This window comes from Mustela erminea, chromosome 18 (genome assembly GCF_009829155.1).
Source record: "Mustela erminea isolate mMusErm1 chromosome 18, mMusErm1.Pri, whole genome shotgun sequence".
In the NCBI taxonomy this organism is placed as follows: domain Eukaryota; kingdom Metazoa; phylum Chordata; class Mammalia; order Carnivora; family Mustelidae; genus Mustela; species Mustela erminea.
In genome coordinates, this window is record NC_045631.1 from 25,074,474 (window position 1) to 25,101,520 (window position 27,047).

At 38.3% G+C, this 27,047-nt stretch overlaps 1 protein-coding gene across 15 annotated transcripts in view; it reads left to right on the forward strand.

The window, feature by feature from the left end:
* SYNRG (synergin gamma) overlaps positions 1-27,047 on the forward strand; it is an 88,360-nt gene that overhangs the window by 31,003 nt on the left and 30,310 nt on the right. For 5 of the 15 annotated variants that reach the window (XM_032319442.1, XM_032319437.1, XM_032319439.1 and 2 more), the window contains 9 exons: positions 3,269-3,571; positions 4,485-4,718; positions 5,648-5,725; positions 8,099-8,295; positions 8,902-9,150; positions 10,645-10,778; positions 16,989-17,107; positions 17,330-17,392; positions 23,187-24,134. In XM_032319442.1, the coding sequence (XP_032175333.1) occupies positions 3,269-3,571; positions 4,485-4,718; positions 5,648-5,725; positions 8,099-8,295; positions 8,902-9,150; positions 10,645-10,778; positions 16,989-17,107; positions 17,330-17,392; positions 23,187-24,134 (2,325 nt within the window). The remainder of the gene's footprint in view (positions 1-3,268; positions 3,572-4,484; positions 4,719-5,647; positions 5,726-8,098; positions 8,296-8,901; positions 9,151-10,644; positions 10,779-16,988; positions 17,108-17,329; positions 17,393-23,186; positions 24,135-27,047) is intronic. The other 10 variants (XM_032319452.1, XM_032319448.1, XM_032319450.1 and 7 more) reach the window with 5 other exon arrangements.

A 27,047-nucleotide genomic window follows, 5' to 3' on the forward strand; every position in this document is an offset into this window, starting at 1 on the left:
CTCATGGTTTGGAAGAATGAGTAAAATGTCCATGTTACCCAAAGCAATCTACAGATTTCAGGACAATTCCTGTCAATATTCTAGTGGCATTTTTCACAGAAATAGAACAATCCTAAAATTTGTGTAGAACCACAAAAGACCTCAGATAGCCAAAGTGGTCTTAAGAAAGAAGAAATCGGGAGCACCTGGGTGGCTCAGCGGGTTAAAGCCTCTGCCTTTGGCTTGGGTCATGATCCCAGGATCCTGGGATGGAGCCCAGCATTGGGCTCTCTGCTCAGCAGGCAGCCTGCTTCCCCCCCCCCCCCCCCCCGCGCCCGGGCAACCACCTGCCTTTCTGCCTACTTGTGATCTCTCTCTTTGTCAAACAAATTTTTTTTTTAATCTAAAAAAAAAAAAAAAGAAGAAGAAGAAGAAGAAAGAAGAAAGCTAAAGGCATGACATACCCTGATTTTCAAAGTATATCACAGAGCTGTAGTAATCAAAACAATATGATACTAGCATAGAAACAGAAACATAGATCAGTGGAACAGAATAGAGAGTCCAGAAATAAATCCAACATGTATGGTCAATTAATTTATGACAAAGGAAGCAAGAGTACACAGTGAGAAAAAGACAGTCTGTTCAATAAATGGTGTTGGGAAAACTGAACAGCCACATGCAAAAGAATGAATCCAGATTACTGTCTTATACACAAAAATTAACTCAAAATGGATTGAAGACTTGAATGTAAGACCTGAAACCATAAGACTCTTAGAAGAAAACATAGGTGGCAAACTTTCAACATTAGTTTTGGTAGTGATTTTTTTGGATCTGATTCCAAAATCAAAGGCAACAAAAGGAAAATAAACAAGTGTAACAACATCAAGCTAAAATGTTTCTGCATAGCAGAGGAAACCATCAACGAAATGAAAAGGCAACCAACTGAATGGGAGAAAATATTTGCAAATCATATATCCATAAGGGTTGATATTCAAAATATACAAAGAACTCATACAGCTCAATAATAACAACAACAAAAAATCTGATGAGAAAAAATGGGCAGAGGATCTGAATAGACATTTTGCCTAAGAAGACAAACAAAATGGTCCACAGGCACATGAAAAGATGCCCAACATCACTAATAATTAGGGAAATGCAAATCACATTGCAAACTATAATGAGATACCACCTAACACCTGTTAGAATGACTATTATAAAAAAAGACAAGAAACAATAATGTTGGCAAGGATGTGGGAAAAAGAGAACCCTCATGCCTTGTTGGTGGGAATGTAGGTTGGTACAGCCACTGTGGAAAACTGAAGATTCCTCAAAAAATTTAAAATAGAGCTACCATATGATCCAGCAATTCCACTACTGGGTGTTTATCCAAAGAAAATAAGAACACTAACTCAAAAAATATATACACACCCCATGTTCATTGTAGCATTATTAAAAATAGGCAAGGTATGGAAGTAGCCTAAGTGTGCATTGATGGATGAATTGGTAAAGAAAATATGGCTGACTACTACTCAGCCATAAAGAAGAATGGAATCTTGCCATTGGCAAAAACATGGATGGACCTTGAGGGTATTAGGCTAAGTGAAATAAGTCAGAGAAAGACAAATACCATATGATTTCACTTGTGCCTGGAACCTGAAAAACAAAATGAAAGAAGGAGAATAGACTGGTAATTGACGGAGGAAAATGGGAGGTGGATGAAATTGGTGAAGGTGGTCAAGAGGTTCAAACTTCAGCGTGAGGACTACAGTCAATATATAGTGCATATTTGAAAGTTGGCTTAGAATTCTCATTAAGAGGGGCCTGGGTGGCTCACTGGGTTAAAGCCTCTGCCTTCAGCTCAGGTCATGATCTTAGGGTCCTGGGATTGAGCCCCGCATTGGGGTCTCTGCTCGGCGGGGAGCCTACTTCCTCCTCTCTCTCTGGCTGCCTCTCTGCCTACTTGTGATCTTTGTCTGTCAAATAAATAATGAAAAATAAAATCTTTTTTTAAAAAAGTTCTCATTAAGAGAAAAAAATTTTTTTGTAACTTTGGTGACAAATGGTAATTAGACTTATTGTGGTGATCATCTCACAGTGTATATACTGTTATGGAATCACTGTGTTGTACACCTGAAACTATGTAACTATATAGTTATAACTACCTGTATAACTATGTAGTTATATGTTAACTATGAGTTATATATGTAGTTATAACTATACAATTATAAACTATATAATATATATTAGCCATACCTCAACAACAACAAAAAAGGCAGGTTGAGAGCCACATGGTTCAGTTTGAAGCTGGCTGTGGATGATGGATGGGCAAAGCTAGAGATAGTCAGGGCTGATGTTACCTTCATCTGTGTATCTGTGTGTGACTCTAGTTTTTAAAAGTTGATCTATTTAAAATAAATTTTTTGGATTTTGAAAAAAGAATGTGAAGATGCAAAACCAATATTATTAAATGAAGTCCCTATAGGCAAGGCTTATTACATAAGTAAACCTCACATTTAACAGTAAAGAGCTGCAATGATGTATAGACTTTAGAGCCAAAGATCTTTTAAACATAGTCCTCAGTTGGGGTTTATCATCTTAAATTGACCTTTGAGTTGTTTGACTTAGCACTTTATGGTGTCCTGATTTTGGCTTTTTACAGTACCACCTCAGTATTTTGTTTACAATGTTCTTCTGTAATTTTCATTCCTCAAGTGGTAACTTCACTGACGTGAACTATGTATGCAAAGTATATGGGTTAGGCGTGGTATATTTAAGATGACAAGAATGTATTATGCATTGTTTCTAGCTGGCATAATGAAATTTAATCATCAGAGTACATATCTGTCCAGAATGTATTCAGCAGCATGAAGGAGGTAGGTTCTCTAAAATGTGGCACATACTGGTGTGAGAAATATTATCCAAACAACTGACTTGGGTGTCAAAAGTCATCACCACTTTGATGTAAACTGTTAGTGGTCTCGGGGACAAAACTGGTATGAACCTAATAAAAGAAGGAAGGGAATTTTGAGTTTAAATTTTTTTGTTTTTGAACAAAATGTAAAATACCTATAAAATTGCTTTTTGAAAGAAAAAAATTGTGTGTAAATAGACATCGAAGTGTTTTTCATTCATTTAATAATTCCATTTGACTCTCGTTGCATGTTAGTTCTTGTTCACCTCTGCTATTCATGTTTCAGTATATTCTTTTGGAATTGTACTACATCTTAATTTCTTTTTTCCTTGTTGATTTTCATTTCCGTGTGTTTCATTGCCATTTTCCATTTTGCAGATTATCCCACATCATCTCATTCTACTAAAACTGTCTCCCCATCATCTGCCTTTCTTGATGAAGAAGAATTCAGTGACTTTATGCAGGGGCCTGTTGAAGTGCCCACATGTGGTCCTTCTTCCACTTCCCAGCCTTTTCAGTCTTTCCATCCCACCACCCCACTTGGCCAGTTGCATACACAGAAGGCTGGAGCACAGCCTCTCCCTCCAGGTCAGATTCCAGTGTCTTTTGCCTTACATGGTGTCCCTGGGCAAATTCCTTCTTTCTCTACTGCTGCAGCCTCATACAATGTACAGAAAGCAGGTAACTCCTAGAATATTAATGGAACCATTCTTAAGATAATCTTGGGTAATTTATTTCTCTTATGTAAGTAAAATGATACACTGTTGTTGGTAAAGAAACATGTACCTGAATGTATGACTACTACTCAAATTCACTAAAATAAGAATCTAGATTTTTTAATTCTGGGGGCCTCACATTCTAGAAAAATGTTTTAAAACTCTTGCTCTTAAATAAGGAGCTATTTAAACCATCTTTGAACTTTAAAAACAAACAGATTTCTACAGAGTACTCTTGTTTGAGAAAATCGCCAATATTGAGAAAATTACCAATATTAGAATATTTCACTTTCTAAAGTGAAAGTGAAGTTACTTTCACTTTAGAAAGTGTTCTCTCTGGTTCAGTGGTAGAGCACTTGGGGGTCAGAAGCCTGGGTTCCCTATTTATTGTCAGTGTGTCCTTGGACAAATCTTTAAACCTACCTTAGTTTAGCACTTGTGAAAAGATGGAGAGGGTGGGGACAGTTAAACCTTCATTTCTGAGACATAGATCCTAGCAGACATATACTTAGTCCAAACTTCCTCAATAGGCAGATGTAGAAACACACCCAGAGATGACATGATTGGCCAGGGGCCCTTTAGTAGTGAGTAGAAGTGTCTCTATCTTGTGTAGGTCTTCAGAAGTAGCACCCCTTCCACTCTACCATTCTACCTGCCAGCCCATAGAATTCTTGAGAACCGAAGTAGGTAATGATATTTAAGTTCTCTAAAAAGCCCTAAAGTCTTTCAGGTCCTATACAAATGTGTAGTGATTGAATTATTTCAAAATTTACACTATGTGTGGCAGGGCCTACCCTTGAGAATCTGGGGATGGAAATGGATGGTTGAAAACAAATTTGCAATTATATACAAATTAACCCTTCATGCTGTTTGTTTAGGCCCTTCCTTGGAGGAGAAGCTCCTCGTATCTTGTGATATAAGTACGTCTGGGCAGGAACAAATTAAATTAAATACCTCTGAAGTTGGGCACAAAGCCCTAGGCCCAGGTTCCAGTAAGAACCATCCCAGTTTAACGACCAAAAACGGGGGTGCTGTAGATGGACGTGTAAGTGGTACCACCACTACAGAGGCAGAAAAGACTTCAGACCAAAACCTGTCCATTGAAGAGAGTGGTGAGCTCATGAAATATTCAGCAAAAAGTTGATTTAACCAAATATCGCTCAAATGCTAACACCTTAAGCATTAATCTTCAAATGAATGCTGCTTGATTTTGCTAATCAGTATTTTGCTTAAAATACTTCTAATGCATTCCTTTCTCCAATTAACCCCTACGATTTTGCTCTGAATTCTTTTGGCACAGTTATTCCTTTTAAAAATTTTGTTATAACCAGTTTTTCAAAATCAGAATCCTTCCTCATTTTAAATTTCTTTTCCTTTTATTTTATAAAAACTCTTTTTCCCGTCTTACACTTTCTGTTCTTCCATAAAGGTTGAAAGTTAAATTTTAACTGGAAAAGTCACCAATGAGAAATAGTTTTGTTTCTCTGAAATAAATCATGCACACTGCTGTCTAAAAAAATCCAAGTTTTTATAAACTCAGCTTGTAGAGATGAATTAGAATTTGCGTGGCCTAGGAGACAAACTTTTAGAGGATTTTTCTGAACAAAATAAAAATAAAAAATCCTATACATCTAAGGCAGCAGTGTCATCATATTCAGGTAAAAAAAAAAAATCAGACTTTGCAAAGAAATATTATTAAAAGCTGCAAGGAAAACTTGAGCAATTACATTTTTTTCACGTGTGTAATTTTTAAACTACCAGATGTTATGTTTTATCCTTTAATTTATAATACATGTGAAATGTTGCAAGCCTCCTGTGATTCAGAATATTGGTTTGGTACATCTTAGTTTTTTTTGCTTTCTCTTTAGGACGTAGTTAATGTACAAGAGTTGTTTAGAAACCAAATCTTTTAATCGTATTGGTGACTTTTTTTTAGTATCTTCGGCCAGCACTCTTCTTATATAAAAGGGTGACTCAGTGCAGTTTCCCCATCTTCTGCATGGATTGTTAGGTACGTTAAATAACGTCTCTTATCTCCTAGGTGTGGGAGTATTTCCCTCACAGGATCCCGTTCAGCCCAGAATGCCTCCTTGGATTTGCAATGAGAGTTTGGTTCCAGGTAAAAAAGCTGCTTTGTCCAGCATTCCCATCTGGATATTTTACTTTAAGTGTTGAAAACAGAGTTGTGGATATTTACTCTTGTGGTTACAAAATATGCAGAAGGAATTTTAATATTTTTCTTGTTTATTTTTTTCTAAAAAAGTACAGTAAATTTAAAAAATCTGATGTTTAAGACAGCCTTATATGTAAAATAGCTATATAAATGTGGGAGAAATGTTTTGCATTAATATTTTATTGACCATCATAGACTTTAATTTCTAAAAGCTTTGCTTAGATTTATCATGCTTTAAAAGATATTTTTATTTCATAGATTATTAATAACCTCTCAAGAATAGTACCAATAAGGGCGCCTGGTGGCCCAGTTGGTTAAGTGTCTGCTTTCGGCTCAAGTCATGATCCCAGGGTCCTGGGACTGAGTCCCACGTCAGGCTCAGTGTTCAGTGGGGAGGCTGCTGCTTCCTCTTTTCTGCTGCTCCCCCTGCTTGTGCTCTCTTTGTCTCTCAAATAAATGTATAAAATCTTTAAAAAAAAAAAAAAAGTAGTACTAATACATTTAATGTAATTTTCTGAACTCATGCTGATTTTATATTTTAAGGTATATTTGTCTTATGATTTATGATATTATATGAAGGGGCGCCTGGGTAGCTTAGTTGTTAAGCGTCTGCCTTTGGCTCAGATCATGATCCCAGGGTCCTGGGGTAGAGCCCTGCATCAGGCTCCCCTGCTCAGCAGGGAGCCTACTTCTTTCTCTCCCATCCCACTCCCCCTGCTTGTGTTCCCTCTCTTGCTGCTGCATCTCTGTGTCAAATAAATAAATAAATAATCTTTTTTTTAAAATGTGAACTAAAAGACCAACTGGCATTTTTTTCAACATTGGAAGGTGGTGTTTACTTTTTACTTTAGGTATATTTTTACTGCTGAGCAAAAAAAAAAAAAAAAAAAAAAACCTTAGGTGCCTATGTTGTGATTGCATTCAGTTGCTATGAGGAAATAACTCTATTGAGCTGTGGCTGATACGCCCACAGTAATGACGATTATAGCAGCATGTGTTAATGGGTCTTAATATATTGTAACATGTGTGATTTGCTCTATTTTGCCAATCCCTGAAAACTGCATAAAAGTAGGTTTTCTTCCAAGTGCCCATTAGACAATCTGCATCTTCTTCCTCTCTGTGTTCAAGCCAAACAAACAGAACCCAGATCCAGTATATTTTGAGTTCCTTCCATTTTCTGCCAGCTTGTATTTCTTTCTCCCTCCTTCCAAACATACATGCACACATTATTTCCTAGCCAAAATATGTGTTTTTATAGCCAGCCTACTAACCTATAATCCATATTTAAATCCTGGATATAAATTTTTTGCTTTAAACATTTTTTTTTCTGTCTGCCTTAGCTCTACCCACTGTCATCCTCCAAAACGCCTCTTAAGTAGGATTGCCAGATTTAGCAAATATCATATACAACATCCATTCAATTTTGAATTTCAGATAAATACTAAATAACTGTTTAGTATAAAAGTATGTCCCGTGTGATATTAACATCCTCTATTTTATATGGCAACCTCGTCTCTAAGAACCTTTCTCATTTTGTCCTTTGGAAACCCCATTTGCTGTGGAAAAATTCCTCAGCAATCCCTTCTCTTTTTTCTTTTTTATTTATTTATTTTTTTTAAAGATTTATTTATTTATTTGACAGAAAGAGATCACAAGTAGGCAGAGAGGCAGGCAGAGAGAGAGAGAGGAAGAAACAGGATCCCTGCTGAGCAGAGAGCTGAAGCTAGACTGGATCCCAGGAGCTTCGGACCACGACCCGAGCCAAAGGCAGAGGCCCCAACCCACTGAGCCACCCAGGCACCCCTCCCATCCCTTTTTTTTCAAACATGTATTCTGCTCTATCAACTTGAATGAAAGTTGCTTTCTCTGAAGGCTCTATTCCCGTAGTACCTTACCCAGTGCTGTTTTTGCTCAGAGCCTCTAACCCACTGGGGGAGGAGACAGGTGGTATGGTATAGTTCTCGCCTCCCCACTGCTATTTTCAGACTCTTCCCACCACCATTACTCTACAGCTCTGTTGATACTGCCTCTGTCTTAGTATCGTTACTGTCTTCTCTTGAGCACTAAGACTTTCTCTGACTCTTAGCCCCAAATCTTCATCTTTGGGACCAAGTTCCAACCTATCTTCTAAGCTGCAGACTCTCTTTTTATGTTGGATATTTCCGCTTGAATAATCTTTACAGCAGTTCAAACCCTGACATGGCTTCGGTTCTGTTAAAGCAGTTTGACTAAGGATTATTCTTGTGTCAGCAACAAGGGCAACCAAGAGCAGTCACCTTTAATATGTTTACATTTGTAATCTGGTCTTTCCCTTGATAGATGCCTATAAGAAAATTTTAGAAATCACAATGACTCCAACTGGAATAGATACTGCTAAACTTTATCCCATTCTGATGTCGTCTGGACTTCCCAGGGAAACTCTTGGACAGATATGGGCCTTAGCTAATCGAACTACACCTGGCAGACTGACTAAGGAAGAGCTTTATACTGTTCTCGCCATGATAGCGGTAACACAGGTAGATGTTGTTTCTCAAGTTAGAGCAAATACTTTTCAATATAAATCCTATTGACTATGATGTTGAAGAACTTCTTGTATTTCAAAATTTAGATGATTTTTAGGATACAGTACTTCAAAATGTACAGTTTTATATGCTGCACATTCTAGCAGTATATTCCTTTGTTTAAAAGACTGTTTAGTGTATTAACATTCTCTGATCTAACTGTACCCTTTCTGAACTTGAAAGTTATTCAGTAATAGATGAAATTACGCTTCTTGTTTTTGAAGGCCTTGTTTAAAATTCCTTAAATATAAAGTATTCTTGGTCTGGTAGCAGTTTTTCTCATAATACAAAATAATTTTAAATGATTCGATTATAATGAATCAGCCGAACTTGTCAGAGAGTACAGTGTCACCATTGAGCTGTGTTAACCATTTCTTTGCCTGATACTAGGTTTACATGACCTTGTAAGTTATTTTCTTGTATCAAATTCATGAGTTTTGGAACTCCCGGTTGGAAAGCTTTCAGAACTACTTGTATATTTAGGTCTCCCTTTGCTGAATTTAGATTGTATGTGGTTTGCAATCCCCTAAAATGTTCCCATTTTCCTTCTATTCTGTATAGAGGGGTGTTCCTGCCATGAGTCCTGATGCTTTAAGTCAATTTCCAGCCGCTCCTATTCCAACTTTAAGTGGCTTTCCTATGACTTTGCCTACTGGGGTGAGTCAGCCAACTGGGATGTCTTCAGGCCCTGCAGGCTCCATACCCCTCAACCTCGGACAGCCAGTTATGGGCATTAACCTTGTTGGACCAGTTGGGGGAGCTGCAGCCCAGGCTTCTAGTGGCTTCATGTCATCTTACCCTGCAAATCAGGTAAGTGGAGAAGCTGTGTATATTACAAATAATCCCTGAAGGTGAATCTGGACAGCTTTTTTTCCAAGGATGCAGAGAAGATTGTTGTATTATAATGGACACTGGAGGTGAAAATTAAACAGTAGTAAAACAATACAAAATTTAATTTCTCATTGTTTTAAAAAAATGAAGAAATTTCTTGCACCTTAAGGGATTTGAATTTTGGCTAAAAGTTTATATAGTTCTTTTTAGTATATTCATTTTAAACATCAAGCTTAATGAGGTTAACTAAATTCCTAGACTGTGTCTTTTGGAAGAGCTACTAAACCTGAAATTCAAATGTTCACATTTATTTTTCACTTCTCAGATTAGCAAAAAGTTTAGAAAACATAATAGTGTCAGGGAAAATAGTTTGCTGGTACAGCCTTCTTGGAAGGCAGGTTTGGCAATAGCTACCCAAATTATAAATGTCTGTATTTTCTGACCTCGCAGTCACACTATTAGGAATCTGTCCCATAGAAATAGTAACTCAGATGAACAAAAATATGCAAGGATATTTCTCACAGCATTGTTTGTTAGAGTAAAAAGTTAGAAATAGCTAAATGTCCCTCAGAGGAAGGAAGGTTAAATAAATTTGGCTTCATCCATATAGTGGTAAACTATTTTATCATTAAAATGAATGAACTACTACATGTACAACATGCAAAAAATGTCCACGTTATAATTGCATCTTTTTTTTTCAAGTGCAGAACAATGTAGTATAAGCTCATTTTTCTGTAAAACAAGTGAACTGTTCACAGTTCTTAACTTTCAGAGCATGTGATAAGGAGTCAGTGTTCATTGTTGCTTTTATACATATTTTAATGGATTATAACAAGCTTGTATCACTTTTGTAATTCACATCATGTATAAAGTGTTTTTTTAAAGATGGCAGGTTCTCAGTAATAAATGTGATTTAGCTGTTTTTATAATTTTTTTTATTAACATATAATGTATTATTAGCCCCAGGGGTACAGGTCTTTGAATTGCCAGGTTTACATACTTCATAGCACATATGATTCAGCTATTTTAAAATTGTGTAGATTAGTTCTTTTGCCAGAAAGTTAGTTCTTGTATCTAAAAATACAGGACGGGGGTACCTGGGTGGCTTAGTCGGTTAAGCTTCTGACTCGATTTTGGCTCAGGTCGTGATTTTATGGGTGAGATTGAGCCATGTGTCAGGCTCCACACTGGGGGTGAAGTCTGCTTAAGATTCTGTCTCTCTCTCCCTCTCCCTTTGACCCTCCCACCAATTGCCCCCGCAATAAAAAAGTACAAGACAGATTCTTGCTTTGGATACTGGAGTTGTGTTATATCTAAAGTGTGTTCTTCTAAAATTAGATAGTCATGCTTACCTAATTTAGGTACCTAAACTGGGAGATTTAAAAGGTAGTTTTTGAGTTTGACAGTTGTAAATTTGTTATTTACTCTTGTATCAATTCAATCTCTCTATTTAAATGTCCTCTATAAACCTAGGTGGTAAAACCAGAAGAAGACGACTTCCAGGATTTTCAAGATGCTTCTAAGTCAGGCTCCCTTGATGACTCATTCACTGATTTCCAGGAGTTGCCTGCTTCTTCAAAAACAAGTAATTCCCAGCATGGAAACAGGTAGAAAACAGTTGGATATAGTTAACATTGTGTTTAATAATTGAGAAAGGGGCATCTATAGTGAGAAGCCTACGTAAGAAAGTTAAGACTTCTTACTCTCGTGCTTTCCTTGATTATTCTCTTTATTATTGTTTTACCCTTGAAACTTTTCTCTGCATTGTCCACCCAAAACTTTAGCACTACCATTTCCTCCCAGTACACACCACTTGCCAATATTTTTTTCTTTGCCTGTGCTATAAGCCTGATTACAGGGGCGCCTGCCTTCAGCTCAGGTCATGATCTCAGGGTCCTTGGATTGAGCCCTGCATCGCATCGCATCGCATCATCAGGCTCTCTGCTCAGCGGGAAGCCTGCTTCCTCCTCTCTTTCTCTGCCTGCCTCTCTGCCTACTTGTGATCTCTGTCTTTCAAATAAATAAAATCTTTTAAAAAAGTAAAATTTAATTAAAAAAAATAAACCTGATTATAGCCGAGTGTACCTGTATGGTGATGACTTCATGTTCTCTTATCAGAAGCAAGTCGTTGGCTGTTGAAAAGTTTTTTAGACAGGGCCACATAATATGGTATTTTTACAGTATAACATGCTGTTGATTTTCCACAGAAATAATAATTCAGAAATCTAAATGTGATTATTTATTCATTTCTCCTTTATGCTTGATATCAGTGACTTTTAGGCCTTCAGATTTCTGTTCATTTTTTTGCATATATAGTTACATAACTGTTTCTGTAATGCTTGTGTACTAGCTTCACTTTTAGGTTATGGTAACTGACTCAATATGTTGCCAGCACCTTTCCATCATTTTTTAAAAGTTTTTAGGGGTGCCTGGGTAGCATTGGGCTCCCTGCTCAGAAGGTTGTCTGCTTCTTCTCCCTCTCGCCCTCCTTGTTCTCCCTCTCGCCCTCCTTGTTCTCTCTCTCTTTCTCTCAAATATATAAAACCTTAAAAAAAAATAAGTTTTTAGATACTACTTCTTCCATAGAGTAGAATATACCAGACTTTGAGCAAGCACTTAGGAATTTCTCTGGTTATTTTTGGAACTTGTTTCTGTTTGGATATGTTTATCATTTCTCTTACGTTCCTGTTTATGCTGTATCATTTATCTTTTCCATTTTAACCAATTGATTATCTCTTAATGCTTCCTGCGTATACACTGTAACAAGAACTAAGGGATAGGCTTTGTAGGTAACTACAAATTAAGAAAAGAGGGGTGCCTGGGTGGCTCAGTTGTTAAATGTCTGTCTCCGGCTCAGGTCATGATTGCAGGGTCCTGGAATCGAGCCCCACATCAGGCTCCTTGCTCAATGGGAAGCCTGCTTCTCCCTCTTCTACTCCCCCTGCTTATGTTTCCGCCTCTGGCTGTCTCTCTCTCTCTCAAATAAATAAAATCTTTTTTAAAAATTTAAAAAACAGGGCGCCTGAGTGGCTCAGTGGGTTTAGCCGCTGCCTTCGGCTCGGGTCATGATCTCGGGGTCCTGGGATCGAGTCCCGCATTGGGCTCTCTGCTCAGCAGGGAAGCCTGTTTCCTCCTCTCTCTCTCTCTGCCTGCCTCTCTGCCTACTTGTGATCTCTCTCTGTCAAATAAATAAATAAAATCTTTTAAAAAAAAAATTAAAAAATTAAAAAAAAATTTAAAAAACAGATTAGGAAAAGAATTATTATCCTGATTTTAAGAATTTGTCAGGTAACCATAAGTGCCACAGAGGAGAAACATTTGAAGGGTGGGACTATAAAATAACAGTGATTTCCAAACCCACTACAGTGGCACACAGTTAACCAATAGATACATAATAATACTTCTTTCTCCTGTCTCTTCCTTCAAACAAAATATATATGTTCTACTCTCTAGAACATACCTGAATGACCCAGGGCATCTGCTGTTACCTGCATAACATTAGATTCAGTGTTTTCCTACTCAAAGCTAAATAAAAATGTGTTAAAAATCACTGTTCCCTTCCTTGGTGAATCAGGTCACCATATCCAGTCACCAAATCAGAAACATGTCCTTTATCTTTAGTTCCGTGCTCTCTCCTTTACCACCACCAACTCTGTCAGCTCTGCTTGGCATGGAAAAAGGCCGGATGTGCTCTTGCCCCTGCCTGTCCTCTCGACCATTGCTCTTCCCCCACAGCTTGTGCTCCAGCCGTGCCATGAGGACTCTGCACTGATTGTACTTTTTCAGGTTTCTGACCTTTACCCTTCTTCAATCTGAAATTCTCTCAAGAGTTCTTTCTGGTTCTACTTCAAAAATCAGTTTAACATAGGAAGTGTTTACTAACCTCTCTGCATCAGTTGGCACCTCAAAGATGAGGGCCCTCCCTCTTTACTGCCCTGGTGCCTCATAGATGTCTGGGCCCCGATAACTGGTTTATCTGTTTCCCTTACTAGGCTATTGTACTTGATGAAGGTCTTTCCTGGCAATATTTGTAGTCCCTAGCAATATTATGTAATTAATAAAGGATTATTGAATGAACGTGTTGCAGTATGTAGGTTATAAACCAAATTAGTGGTTTACTCCTCCGGGGAAAGAAAAAAAAACCCTTAGTGGGTGAAGTTGAAGTTTAGGCATAGAAAGCTTTAAGATGTTGGCCTAGTCCAAGATTCATGGGATATTAGCAATTTTGTGTGGCATTATCTCCACATAATAGTTTACTTTCTTACACAGTCATACTCTGTAGGCTTTTTTTTTTTTTTTCAATTCTGACTTGATTACTTCCATGCTTACATGAAAACATTTTGCTCATGTCTAAGAATCCACACTCATTGTTTATTTACACATTGAAAAACATTTACTTACCATCTGCTATATGCCAGACATTGGGGTAGGCACCAGAACTATAAAAGCAGAAAATGCAGTTCCTGCTATAAAGAAGCTTAGTTTTATCTGGGTATTTATAGTATCTGATAAAAATTCTCTTAGAATTGGTCCTTCAGTCTTTTTTTGTGTATGTGTGTACCTGTATAATGAATTCCCTAGTTTATGATTTATATTCCATATTATGAGTTTATTTTAAAGGGTTGTTTGTTAAATGATGATATAAATGGCTAAGGCTAGGTGAGCATTTTTTTTTTTTAACAGGCTCCATACCCAGTGTGGAGCCCATCACAGGACTTGATCTCAGGACCCTGAGACCAAGACCTGAGCTAAGACCAAGACTTGGACTCTTAAAGGATTGAACTACCCAGACACCCCTGGGCAGCACTTTTAAGCAAAAAATGGGCATTATTTGTCCGAGAAGATGAAAAGCCAAGTAAGGTGTTAGAAGTAGGCTGGGGTGGAGACTCCTGTTAGTCTGTGAAAAAAAAAATCTCAGTTAAGGGCAGCACCAATGTGGGATGGCTTATGATTTGTGATGTAATTTGTAAAGTATTTTAGAGATAAGAAGTGGCCTGAGGAAAGGGATCCCGGCTACTGTGTGGGGTAAATTCAACTGCCATAGTAATCCTGTGATGAGATGATGAGAGTACTCTGGGTTTAGAGTCAGGCACTGAAAAGTGTGCGTTTGAGAAATTGGTCAGACTCAGTGTCGAACTGAGTGTCAGAGGAGAAATAGCACTTGAATCAGCATGAAAGGGAATGTGGAAGTCAGCAGTGTCGTTCATTTATCCATTCCCAAAATCCTTAACTGTGAGCCAGCACTGGGGAGCCTGGAACAGGAAACACCACAGACCAAGGATAAAAGAGTTCAAAAAGGATTAAGGTGGAAGGGTTTTGAATTGATTAGCCTCATTTTACTTTTTAAGTGACAGTATTTAGTGTGGTGTCTGTCCGATCAGATCGGGGTTGGGGGGTCCCCAAATGTGAGGTGATGATCAGGTGGAGGCCAGTGTACGGGCGGTGAAAGGGTTCCCCCCAGGCAGAACAAAGGAAATAGAAGTTTATTGAATACACTGCAAGGGAGCAGCAGGCTGGACTGCAAAGGAGAGACCACCAGGCAGTGGATAGGAGCTGTTTTTATTTATGGGTTTTTTTTTTTAATTTTTAATTTTTTAAAAGATTTTTATTTATTATTTGACAGAGATCACAAGTAGACAGAGAGGCAGGCAGAGAGAGGAGGAACAGGCTCCCCGCTGAGCAGAGAGCCTGACGTGGGGGCCGGGGGGCGGGGGTGGGGGGCACTCTATCCCAGGACTCTGGGATCACCACCAGAGCCGAAGGCAGAGGCTTTAAACCACTGAGCCACCCAGGCGCCCCATGGGAGCTATTTTTGAAGGGGGAAGGTGGGGTAGTGTAGCCACAAATGGAATTTTCCCTATTTAGTGATGTTGCCAAATAGCCCATTGGTCTGTTAGGGCCTGTGGATGTTTTGAGCAGAGGGCTTGTCTCTACTCGGCCAGGTGGTCACTGTGGGCCCTTTTGCCTTGATTAAGTTTCCATGACTCAAGCCTGTTTAGCAGGCTTGCATTTAACAGGGTAAGCAACTCAGTAAAATCATCAATGACAGCCACATGCAGTGAGTGTAAAACAAATGGACACACTGAGAAAAAGCAAAATACTTTTTTTTTTTTGGTGGCCAAATTCTAAGTCTTATCTTTCAACAGAATGCCTCGTCTTATTAAAAGAATGTACCTCTCTCACTGAGTATCTTTCACTAGTATTAAAGAGTAGAAATAACAGTTTTCATATTTGGAATAGATAAATACTTTATGTAACTGGCCTAAACACTGTCATGGTGATTACAGTTTGGTTTTATTTTTTCCCCCAAGAATTTCAGATAATTAAAATGAATTATTCATTTGTAATATGCATAAAATTACAGTCTGAGTCAGCAATTTTTTTTTTTGAGTGGAATTTTATTTTGTTAACTTCAATCAGTACTTCATTACCTTGAAGGTCCTCTATTTTTTTCCAATCCTGAAAATAATTTTAAAATTAATAAAAATCAATTATAGGTCATATTTAGTAGATCTTACCAGTGGGCTTTACAAGGCTGTAACTGAAGTTGGCAGTTCAAGAAAAACAAATAGGTTGTTCAACTTTGTGATTTTTTTTCCCCCTCAAGCATTAATTACTTTTATTTATATGTAACATTCTGCTCAGTGAGTTGTAGTTTAATTGTTTATGGAGCTTAAAAAATCCACCTATAATGTATAGATGATGACCTGTTTGTCAAGATCAAATACATTGCAGCTGTTTGGTAGAGGTGTGAAATTATAATATTTCATAGCACTAAGTCCTATAGCACTGTGGACCTTCATTAGCATGCATGTGCGGGAGCTGGGTTTTTTACCTTGCTTGTAGGCCGCTGATAAGACGATTTAAATGACTGTGGAAGATTTTTGCTTCAGGGCAAAGAACTCAATAGAAATCCATTTATATAACTTGTGTGTGTGGTATTGAATGACACAAACTAGTGGTGGAACGTAGTCATTCATATGTAAAGTTGTTCTTCCTGGGAGCTGTCTGGGTGTGATAAGAAAAAAGGGGGGGGCAGTGCTTTTATAGTGTGTGTTTAAGCCATCCAAGAATTACCCACACAGATAGTACTCATTACACTATTTTTCCATCCAGCGAGAAATATGTCCACAGGCAAAAGTATCTTTATCTAATTTTGAAGTGATTGTTGTTTTGCTACAAAGATAGCTTCTGGAAGCGCAGTTGTGATCCTTGTAAAAATGTAAATTGTATTAACTCTACTGCTGCTTATCAGATGTGTGAACTTCTGCCAGTAAGCAATGCAGTAAGATCAAATAAGAACAATTTACATCTTGGCCTGAACATTTCATAAACAGATGTTTATCTTAACTATTCTACCTCTGCAGTCTGAACTCATTTCAAAGAATAATTTATATTAAGGTTAACAGAATTTACTCTAAAATATTGGGTGTACATATTTGGAACAGTTCACTTTTGCCACTTTACGGACCTTAAGTTAAAATTCTGGGAGGTCATCATTCTAAGAGAATCTATTCCCAGTGCCATTCCAACTGTTTTTGTGGCTTACGGAGATGATTAGATGGTCAGTGTAGGTCTGACCCCTCTTCAGATAATCAAGCAAAGAATTATCACATGGGTGGTGTGTCAGTATATTTTTCCAAAAAAAAAGGATGTTTAAAAAAAAAAAAAAAAGAGTGTTCTCCCTTCTGTGGTGAATATAAATAGTTTCTAACCAGGTAGTACCTATTTACCATTTCAATTCTAAGCTTCTACTTGATGATAAGGGAAGGATTCAGTGTTCTTGTCATTAAGAAACATTTCATTTTCCCTTATAGTGCCCCTTCTTTGTTGATGCCACTTCCTGGAACTAAAGCATCAGCTTCGATGGATAAATATGCTGTGTTTAAAGGAATTGCAACTGAGAAGTCCTCTGAAAATACTATTCCATTTGGAGGTAAAAACACATTGTCAATTCATAAACCTATGAAGGTAAACCATTTTAGTGGTGACCTTTTGTGAGAAATGTATAAAATGCTTACACCACATGTCAAGTATGTATGACTAATCCAATCTGCCTTACTTACTTCCTTGAGTTTTAATATCAAGATTCCTAAACTTTTTTTTTTTTTTTTTAAAGATTCCTAAACTTAATGGACTTTTTGTCTTTTCATCATAGAGCCTGGTGATAAATACAGTGCTTTCAGAGAACTCGAACAGACAGCAGAGAGTAAATCTTCAGGTAAGCTTTTGATTCCTTAAATGGATAAATTACTTCTGGGTTTTTTTTTTTAAATTTATTTATTTTAAGTAACCTCTACACAGATTACAAGTAATCTCTACATGGGGCTTGAACTCATGGCCCCAAGATCAAGAGTTTCATGTTCCTCTAAGCCAGCCAGGTACCACTCGTTTTTTAATAAAAGATATTTTTAAGTTATTTTTATTAACATAAAATGTATTATTTGCCCCAGGGGTACAGGTATGTGAATCATGGTTCTTTCAGTGATACTTCTGAACATGTCTTTGTTATATTATGTGTAAGAGGATTTTTTGGCTTTGTGCCACTAGAAATTATAAGAAGCAAAATATGGTTCAGCTATTGGAAATTATTTTCTAAAATTAAGGGCAAACCCCCAATTGAGGCAATTTCTTTTTTCTTTTTTTTTTTTTCAAGATTTTATTTATTTATTTGACAGAGATCACAAGTAGGCAGAGGGGCAGGCAGAGAGAGAGGAGGAAGCAGACCCCCCACTGAGCAGGGAGCCCGATGTGGGGCACCATTTGGGGCTCTATCCCCTGACCCTGGGATTATGACCTGAGCCGCAGGCAGAGGCTTTAACCCACTGAGCTACCCAGGCGCCCCGAGGCAATTTCTTTTGAATCTAGTGTGTTCTCTTTCACTGGAAGCCTTCAAGCCAAGTTAGACTTCTGTATCAAATGGAGGGCTCTGACTGGTCTCCTTTATTTTAATGTTTAACAAGAACTTGAACTGTTTTCAGTCTGTGGACTATGCAAAAGGTAGCAACCAGTCTTTTTAAGATTTTCAGAATTGGCTATAATTTAATAAGATAAGAGGAATTTATAGATGGGCTTAGAGTAGAAGGGAATATAGAATGATAGTTTGAGAGCCATATGTATAAAGACTGGAAGTTGTATTTGTGGTTAAATCCTAACCTGATAATGTAGGGTTTAGATAATCCATAGATAATCCATAATGGACATAATCCATTATGTCCTTCCAAGTTTAGCTGCACATGCTATGATATCTGTATACTCTCAGGAGGATTTCTTCCTGAGTACAGTGCCATCCATATTCTACGTTTGTGTACTGAGTGCTCAAATTTGGAACATTCTTTGATAATCATTTGTTCTCACCCTTCTGTCCAAGAGGGTGGGAGTGGGCAGGGGAAGTGAGAGGAAATAATAGGAAAGGTAATGTATGTGTGAAAGTTCAAGGAATAAGTGTACTTCTTAGGGTGCCTGTAGATCAGTCTTTTAAGTGTCTGCCTTCTGTCCAGGTCATGGTCCCAGAGTGCTGGGATGGAGCCGGGCATCAGGTTCTTTGCTCTGCAGGGAGCCTGCTCCTCCCTCTCCTTCTACTGTCCCCTGCCTCACTTGTGTACTCTCTCTCCCTCTCTATTGCAAAAATAAATCTTTTTTTTTTTTTTAAGATTTTATTTATTTATGTGACAGACAAAGATCACAAGTAGGCAGAGAGAGAGAGAGAGAGGAGTAAGCAGGCTCCCCTTGGAGCAGAAAGCCCGATACAGGGTTTGATCCCATGACCCTGGGATCATGACCTGAGCTGAAGACAGAGGCTTTAACCCACTGAGCCATCCAGGCGCCCGCAAAAATAAATCTTTAAAAAAATTTTTTTAATGTACTATTTAAGTATCTATAAAAGAGAAACCCACCAATTCTAAAAATATTCTCTCTCTTATAGCTGTTAGGCTCCAAAAGTGTTTCCTTGTTTCATTCTAGCCTTTAGGATGTAATAACTTTTTTCCTCAGTGCCTGTGTTAAGCACTAGGAGTACAAAGATAAACTTTAGAGGAAACTTGGGGCACCTGGGTGGTTCGGTCTGTTGAGGGCCAACTCTTGATTTTGGCTCAGGTCACAATCTCTGTCCTGGGGTTGCCCTCAGCCGGGAGTCTACTTCAGGATTCTGTCTCCCTCTCCCCCTGCTCAGTCACATGCTCTCTTTCTCTAAAATAATAAATCTTTTTAAAACAAGCAAAAAAAAAAAAAAATCCGCAAAACCCTAGAGGAACTTGGGCTTGTTAGTTGGGTTTGACTCCCAGCAGTGCTTTCCTCACCTACCTCTCAGGCCAAGGTGAGTTTGGAGTAAAGAGCAAGGTTTAATATCAGAGTTCTTTGCTTAGGGTGGTAGTAAAGATCTTATCATAGGTGTGCTGTTCCTGGGAAAGACAGTGGTGCCATCAGAATGGAAGCAGTACCTTCGTGCTGCTCTTAGAGAACTGTAGTAACAGAACCCCATACTGTTACTGCCATGTGTGCTGGCTTGCTTTCATTCCTGTATTAACTTTACCTCAGAGTTAAAGAGTTCCAGGTAGAGCTGCCAACTCTTTGTTCATTTTAGGAGAATATATTTTATTCTGTTCTCATTAAAAATACATTGGCCCAGGGGCACCTGGGTGGCTCAGTGGGTTAAGCCTCTGCCTTCGGCTCAGGTCATGATCTCAAGGTCCTGGGATCAAGCCCCATGTCAGGCACTCTGCATAGCAGAGAGCCTGCTTCCCCCTCTCTACCTGTCTCTTTGCCTACTTGTGATTTCTCTCTTTCTGTCAGATACATACATACAGTGGCCTGAATGCATCAAGTATGTTAGTGTCATAGAATTTATGAAAAATCATGTAGTATTGTGAACTGTGGTTTTTATAGGTTACTAAGTGACAGAGATTAATGTTATTTCCTTTTTTCCTACTACTACAGTTTAAACTGTAAATTTAAAGAGATGAGGAAAATACTCTATATGGATAAGTGACCCTTCTTATTGAAGTTTTAGCAACAAGTGACCTCTTTTGAAATGTTTTCAGGGCCTAAAAAGTGACAAGTAGAGAGGGGAATTTATGAGAATTCAGAGGATTAATGTATCCTCTGATATGCAAGTTTCCAATGACTGTAACTAATTTATTTGCCCCAAAGTTCCCTTTGTTTTTGAGCTTATAAACCCACTCGTTTTTCTTTCTTTTTGAACCTTTCACCCAGCTTCCATTTCTAATGAAAACATTTACAGTTCATCAGTAAGTTTAGTTTGCTGTGGTGATTTCTTTTTAAAAATAACAAAGCAAAACTTGTCAATTTCACAGATATTTCAAAGTAGCACATCAAAAATTTAGACTGTGACAAAATTGGCTGCTTGTTACATTTTCATTTACAAAAATGATACAAGTATTATCGGTAACATACTTATCCAAAATTGTGGGTGATTTTTTTTTAAGTTTTACATATGCTTCTCCTGTCAATTTGTGAAATTGACTTTAGTTTTATTAGTCGTATGTCTTAAAAACATAAAATACAGAAATTTTGAATGCTGTTCCTCTCTTTCTTAAAATTTCCCTGATAATATTAAGTAGATTTCTTTGTGTTGGTGAATTATGCTGGTGAATTGATTAAATCAGCTTCCATTGTTTTTTCCATGCTTTCTTATGATATATCAAAGCATATATCATGTTACAAACACAATATATTTAAAGTTTGTTTTATTTTAATGACAGTTTTAAGAATTAGATTTTGGTTTGAAATACAATTTTTTTTTTAAGATTTTATTTATTTGACAGAGAGAGATCACAAGTAGGCAGAGAGGCAGACGGAGGGGATGAAAGAGAAGCAGGCTCCCCGCCAAGCAGAGAGCCCGATGTGGGGCTCAATCCCAGGACCCCAGGATCATGACCCGAGCTGAAGGCAGAGGCTTTAACCCACTGAGTCACCCAGGCGCCTCTGAAGTATACTTTAATAGCTCATTTGTTTCTATATCTCATTTTTAGGGACAAACAGAATTTTAAACTGGACAAAGAAATTAAAGCCTGTATTTTAGTTTATAACTCTCCAGAAATAGCACTCACATTTTCAAATAAGTGATGTTGGTATAGCTATATTTATATTTGGTTTATCTTTTGGTTTTCATTATTTGGTAAACCTAGTGGGTTTTAGGGAAGACCTTTAGACACCACTAGAAAAACTAAGATCATCTGCATCCTAACCTCATACTTATGAGTGATAATGTTACTCTAATAATAAAGGAACTCTATTTAGAATCATGGGTCTAGGGGCACCTGGGTGGCTCAGTTGGTTAAGCAACTGTCTTCCGCTCAGGTAATGATCCTGGGCTCCAGGGGTAAGCTCCCTGCTCATTAGGCAGCTTGCTTCTTCTCCCTCTTCCTCTGCTGCTTCCACTACTAGTGCCCTCCTGCTCTCTCATTCTGTCAAATAAGTAAATAAAATCTTAAAAAAAAAAAAAATAGAATCATGGGTTTAGATTTTTATCAGCATCCTAATTGAGTCTATTTAATTTTTTACTGAAAATTCATTGTACTTGTTTTCTCTAAAAAACGATAACAAAAAAATTTTCAATAAATCCTTCCTCAGAGTAGCACAATATAAGGTTTAAATCCTATCCTTTGAAATTTTTAATAATGCAGTTGGTACTTATTTAAGTGCCTCTAAATTTTAATAAATAAGAACAAGCACTGATTGGTTTAGTGGGATGGCTGGTTTCGAGAACAGCCCAAGTACTCAGAATTTTTTTTTTCCATGAGGTCAGCTTATTTTTTGTAGGGTATAGAAAAACTACCACTTTAAAATGTGTCCTTGGGCGCCTGGGTGGCTCAGTGGGTTAAGCCGCTGCCTTCCGCTCAGGTCATGATCTCAGGGTCCTGGGATCAAGGCCCGCATCGGGCTCTCTCCTCCTGTCTCTCTCTCTGCCTGCCTCTCTGCCTACTTGTGATCTCTCTCTGTCAAATAAATAAATAAAATATTAAAAAAAAAAAATGTGTCCTTAAATAAATAAAATCTTTTTAAAAAATAAAGTAAAATGTGTCCTTAGCAGGGGGCACCAAGTTGGTGCAGTCAGTTGAGTGTCCAATTCTTGGCCTGGGCTGGGGTCTGATCTCAGGGTTGTGAGATCCAGCCCCATATCAGGCTCCCTGCTCGGGGCAGAGTCTGCTTGAGCTTCTCTGCGCCTCCTGCTTACGTTCACATGAGCACACACGCTCGCTCGTTTGCCCCTCCTGCTTACGTTCACATGAGCACACACGCTCGCTCGCTCGCTTGCTTGCTTTCTCTCTCCCTCTCTCACATAAATAAATCTTTTTTTAATAAATAAATAAATCTAAAAAAAAAAAAAGTGTCCTTAGCTAGAATGCTTTGCAAGTAAGTAGATACCTTTTGAAAAATTTTCGTTGAAGTTCCCTTCCAATTAATGCTCCCATATACTGGAGGAAGACCAGTGATACCTAAGAATATGCTTAAAGTGCCTAGATGAACAAAGGGTTTCACATTCTGAATATTAGATGCAGGATTTTTCGTAGTACTTCACTGGTATCTGTGATATTTTTTGCCTTGATTGATCACCATGTAAAGCATTTTATCTTTAAGGGATCATTATTTCAACGAGTCTCTCTTCAGGAACCTCGAGCAGCTCTTTCTTCTTCCCTTGTGTGCTGTGCTGGCTACCTGTAGTGACCTGAAGCCCCGAGAGCCGCGCTTTTGGCCAGCTGAAGGACCTGGCCTTAGGAGACCCAGCACACTTAGATGAGCAAATAAAACTGCGGCTGTTAGGTGCTCTCGGTTTGATTCGTATTTCTTTTGGTATCACTAGCCTTCAGTGTGGAAACAGATGTGTAGTTTCCAAGGAGATGTTTTGATAGGGTTTCAGCATGGTTAAATAATGTCAAGCCAGTGAGGGAAAAGTCTCTAAAAGTATGCTTGTAATTTAATATGCTGTGCACCATGTGGTTTTCAGCTCAGCATTCTTATTTATTTGGCTGTGTTGTGTTTTTTTGTTCTTTCAGGGGAAAACTTTGCAGAATTCAGATCTGCAGGCACAGATGATGGCTTCACAGATTTTAAAACTGCCGACAGTCTATCACCACTAGAACCACCAACAAAAGACCAAACTTTTCCAGCGGCCTTCCCCTCAGGAGCTATACAACAGAAACAACAAACACAAGTGAAAAACCCTCTGAACTTAGCAGATCTAGACATGTTTTCCTCAGTTAACTGCAGCAGCGAGAAACCCTTGTCTTTTTCAGCTGCGTTTAGTGCATCCAAAGCCGTTTCCACACGACCACAGCCAGCAGTGCCCGCTACAGCCACGACAGCATTGGCAGCCACGAAGATGTCTAGTTTGGCTGATGATTTTGGAGAATTCAACCTTTTTGGAGAATATTCTAGTCCAGCATCTGTTGGGGAGCAGGATGACTTTGCAGATTTTATGGCTTTCAGTAACAGCTCTGTTTCAGCTGAGCAAAAGGCCGATGACAAATACGATGCCCTTAAAGAGGAAGCTAGTCCTGTACCTCTGCCTGGCAGCTCGAGCAGTGCAGTGAAGATGGGACAAGGCTCAGCTGCTGCGTCTACCAAATATGATGTCTTCAAACAACTTTCTCTGGAAGGATCTGGACTAGGTGTTGAAGAAATGAAAGATAACACTCCTTCAGGAAAAAGTGACGATGATTTTGCTGACTTCCACTCCAGTAAATTTTCTTCCATGAACTCAGACAAATCCCTGAGCGAGAAATCCGTGGCTTTCAGACACACCAAAGAAGACTCTGCTTCGGTGAAGTCCTTGGATCTCCCTTCCATTGGTGGCAGCAGTGTTGGCAAGGAGGACTCCGAAGATGCACTCTCTGTTCAGTTTGACATGAAACTGGCTGATGTGGGAGGAGATCTTAAGCATGTCATGTCTGATAGCTCTTTGGATTTACCAACAGTTAGTGGCCAGCATCCTCCTGCTGCAGGTGAGGAATTGGTGAGATTACTCTGGTGATGGTGATGTAGATTTCAAAGATGGTGTGGTGGGTGCCAATTTCCAGTAGAGTGAGGCTCTGGCTCTTAACCTTTATGAATTTCTAATAACCTCTTCATTGCCAATCCCATTAAAGCAGTGTTAAAGTTGATTCTGTAGGTATTTGGATGTATGGATCCCCTGAATACCATGGAACTTAGATTGGATTGATTAATTTATTTTCGAACTCAAACACGAACTTGGTGTTAGAGGCACATAAAAATCCACTGCTGAATGAACCCTACATCACCAGGACTTTTTATAAAGACTTCTGCAGTGTCAGTAATGTTCCTCTATTTCGGTGAGTGAGGTCGGTGTTTCCCTCTCCTTCTCTCTTCTCTTGGGTCTGTTTGGCAGCTACCAATATATTATTCTGTTCAGTTTACAGAAACTGACTCTTGGTAGGCCAAGAAAGTAAAAATGTCTAGCCGGTTGTACTGCAGTTTGCCACATCTCCACAAGGGAGGAGGGAAAGAGTTTGTCTGGATGTCATGTGTGCCAGAGTCTGGCAAGGAGGAGGACACGAGTTGTAGTGGAATTCAGGTACAGTGTTCGGTGTGAACTCTATTGCTGGAAGTATTAAATTGTAACAAATCTGTAGATGGTAGAATAGGGTAACTGCTAACTTTCTCATAAAATGTTTGAAAACATCTTACAAGGAGCCCTCTCTAAATTCTATATGGATTTACTTGTAGCAGTTTATTCTGTAGTCCAGCTTCCTGTCATAAAAACTAGATTCCCAAGTGTCCTCGTTTTTATTTTGTTTTGTTATTTGATATGTTATATAGAAAGATAAACCCATTTTGTGGCCTTTAATAATGAGAACTATCTCAGTATTACTGTATTATTCTAGAAAACATATTATACATTCGAAGGGTTTGTTGTGTTTTAACTAGAGAGGGACATACAAGACATTTCCAAGTTTACAGATTGTGGCAGAAATGTCAAAGTATTATGGCTTTTGCATATATCAAAATGGTAAGTCAGAGAACAAAACCTCCTCTGTCCTTTGGCTGCTGGAGTAGTCGAAGATATTCTTAAACAGTGTGCTGGATCAGGAGTAGGTTCTCAGAGAGAGGATATGTGTCACATAGCGGCTGGCTGGCTGGGGCATTGTCTGAGGGTCGCAGACTCTGCATAGCTCCTTGCGCCCGACTGTCTACTTCCTTTTTTTGTATTTTTTCCTCAGATGGTTTCCTTTTTTTTTTTTTTTTTTTTTTTTGCTGCTGTTTGTTTGATAGAGTGATTTTGTTTCTCTTTTTTGTATGAGCTGCTTGAGCCACAGTAGTCGGTTGCAAAGTGCTCTGTTTTTTGAAAAATATTTGATTTTTATTTAAAAATCTCATGACATGTATACTAGCCTTTTGGACTCTGAAGTTATGAATTAGAAGCTATTTTTTTTTAAGTGAATCTATATTCTTTCGTAGTGCCAAGCTAGATGTCTTTATGAGATGACTCTAAATCAGGTTTGGGATATCTTTTTCTTTTCCTTCCTTTAAAATTTTTTCATTTTATTTGGGGAGGGGCAGGTTCTTGTGACCAAGCTTGTTCTGACTGACCTGTTAAAATAATCTTCTGTGCTCGTGTTCTTTTATGTATGTTTGGAACATTCTTAGCTTGGAACCTGTAATGTTCAAGCCAAGTCTCTTAAGTTTGCGGATATTCTTAAAAGCAGATTGTTTCCTCTTTTTGACCTGTAAACCGCCTGTCAGAAAGGAGCAGTATCCCTTTAGAGCGGTTGGTAAAAGGGGTTGATGCCTGACCCATGAGCTATATTGTTGTTGAGCAAAACTGCTGCCTACATGTACTGTCGAAGGTAAATGGCAGGGACCTCTTCAGTGCACTTTGGTTTGACTTTAACCTCACGTTGACCACAGTATCTCTTGCTCTCTTAGTTTGAGGGTTAAAGGTACTTCTTGTTGGAGAAATAACATTGAGCCGATGAAAAGAGAATAAACTAGTAGATTGCTCTCTCTGGTCCTTAATCTTGTTTAGAAACCCCAACTTAACTCTGAAGGGGATACTGTCTCTTTTAACTCTTGCTATAATTCTTTGTATGGAAGGTAGATAATACTAATAACATTGCCTGATTTCTCTGCATACTATTACATTTAACCCTTTGAGCCCTTGCTGCATATAATTTCAACTAGGCTGCTTTTGTCCCCACCACCAAATTTAATCTCTCTGGCACGGAACCATCTTGATGTGCAGTCATTTCGATCATCTGGTTTTGTTGGCAGCAAGAGCTTACCCTCATTTGTGACACTCTCAAAGGGTTAGCAAGACTTCTGTAGCTAGCTACCTACCTACCTGTAAAGTAGCTCTTCTTTGACATTGAAAATCGTTGTATTTTAATCAGCGCCTTATTATTAGTATTTTTTTTTTTTTGGCTGCTTTTCTGATGTCTTTTTTTTTTTTTCAATTTAGACATTTTCTGTGTGAATGTGCCTTTTCGAACTTGCTTTGGTATATTCCTCTGCAAATACTGATCTGCATGCTTATTCTGATGACTTCTTTTCCAGCTCTTCTGTACCACTCTCTTTTGTGATCTGTAAGTCCTATGTTAATAAATAATTCTTTGGCATATTTTGAAAGTGTGGGGATGTGTGTAATTTGTACTATTTAAGTGTTAGACCAGAGAAATATCTGGTCCGTATCAAGTGTAAAGCTCTAGCATCTCCTGTGATTAGAGGGCCTTTCCCTTTTGTTGTTTTCTTCAAATACCTTTCTCCTAAGAAAGTATTGGCTTAGCCTTTCCCTCTTATAATTCCATTGATAGAAATTTTCAACATGGCACTGAATTAAGATGTAATTTTAACCTTACACTATGTAATAGGAAAAGTTTACTCCTTTCTTCTAGTGAGAA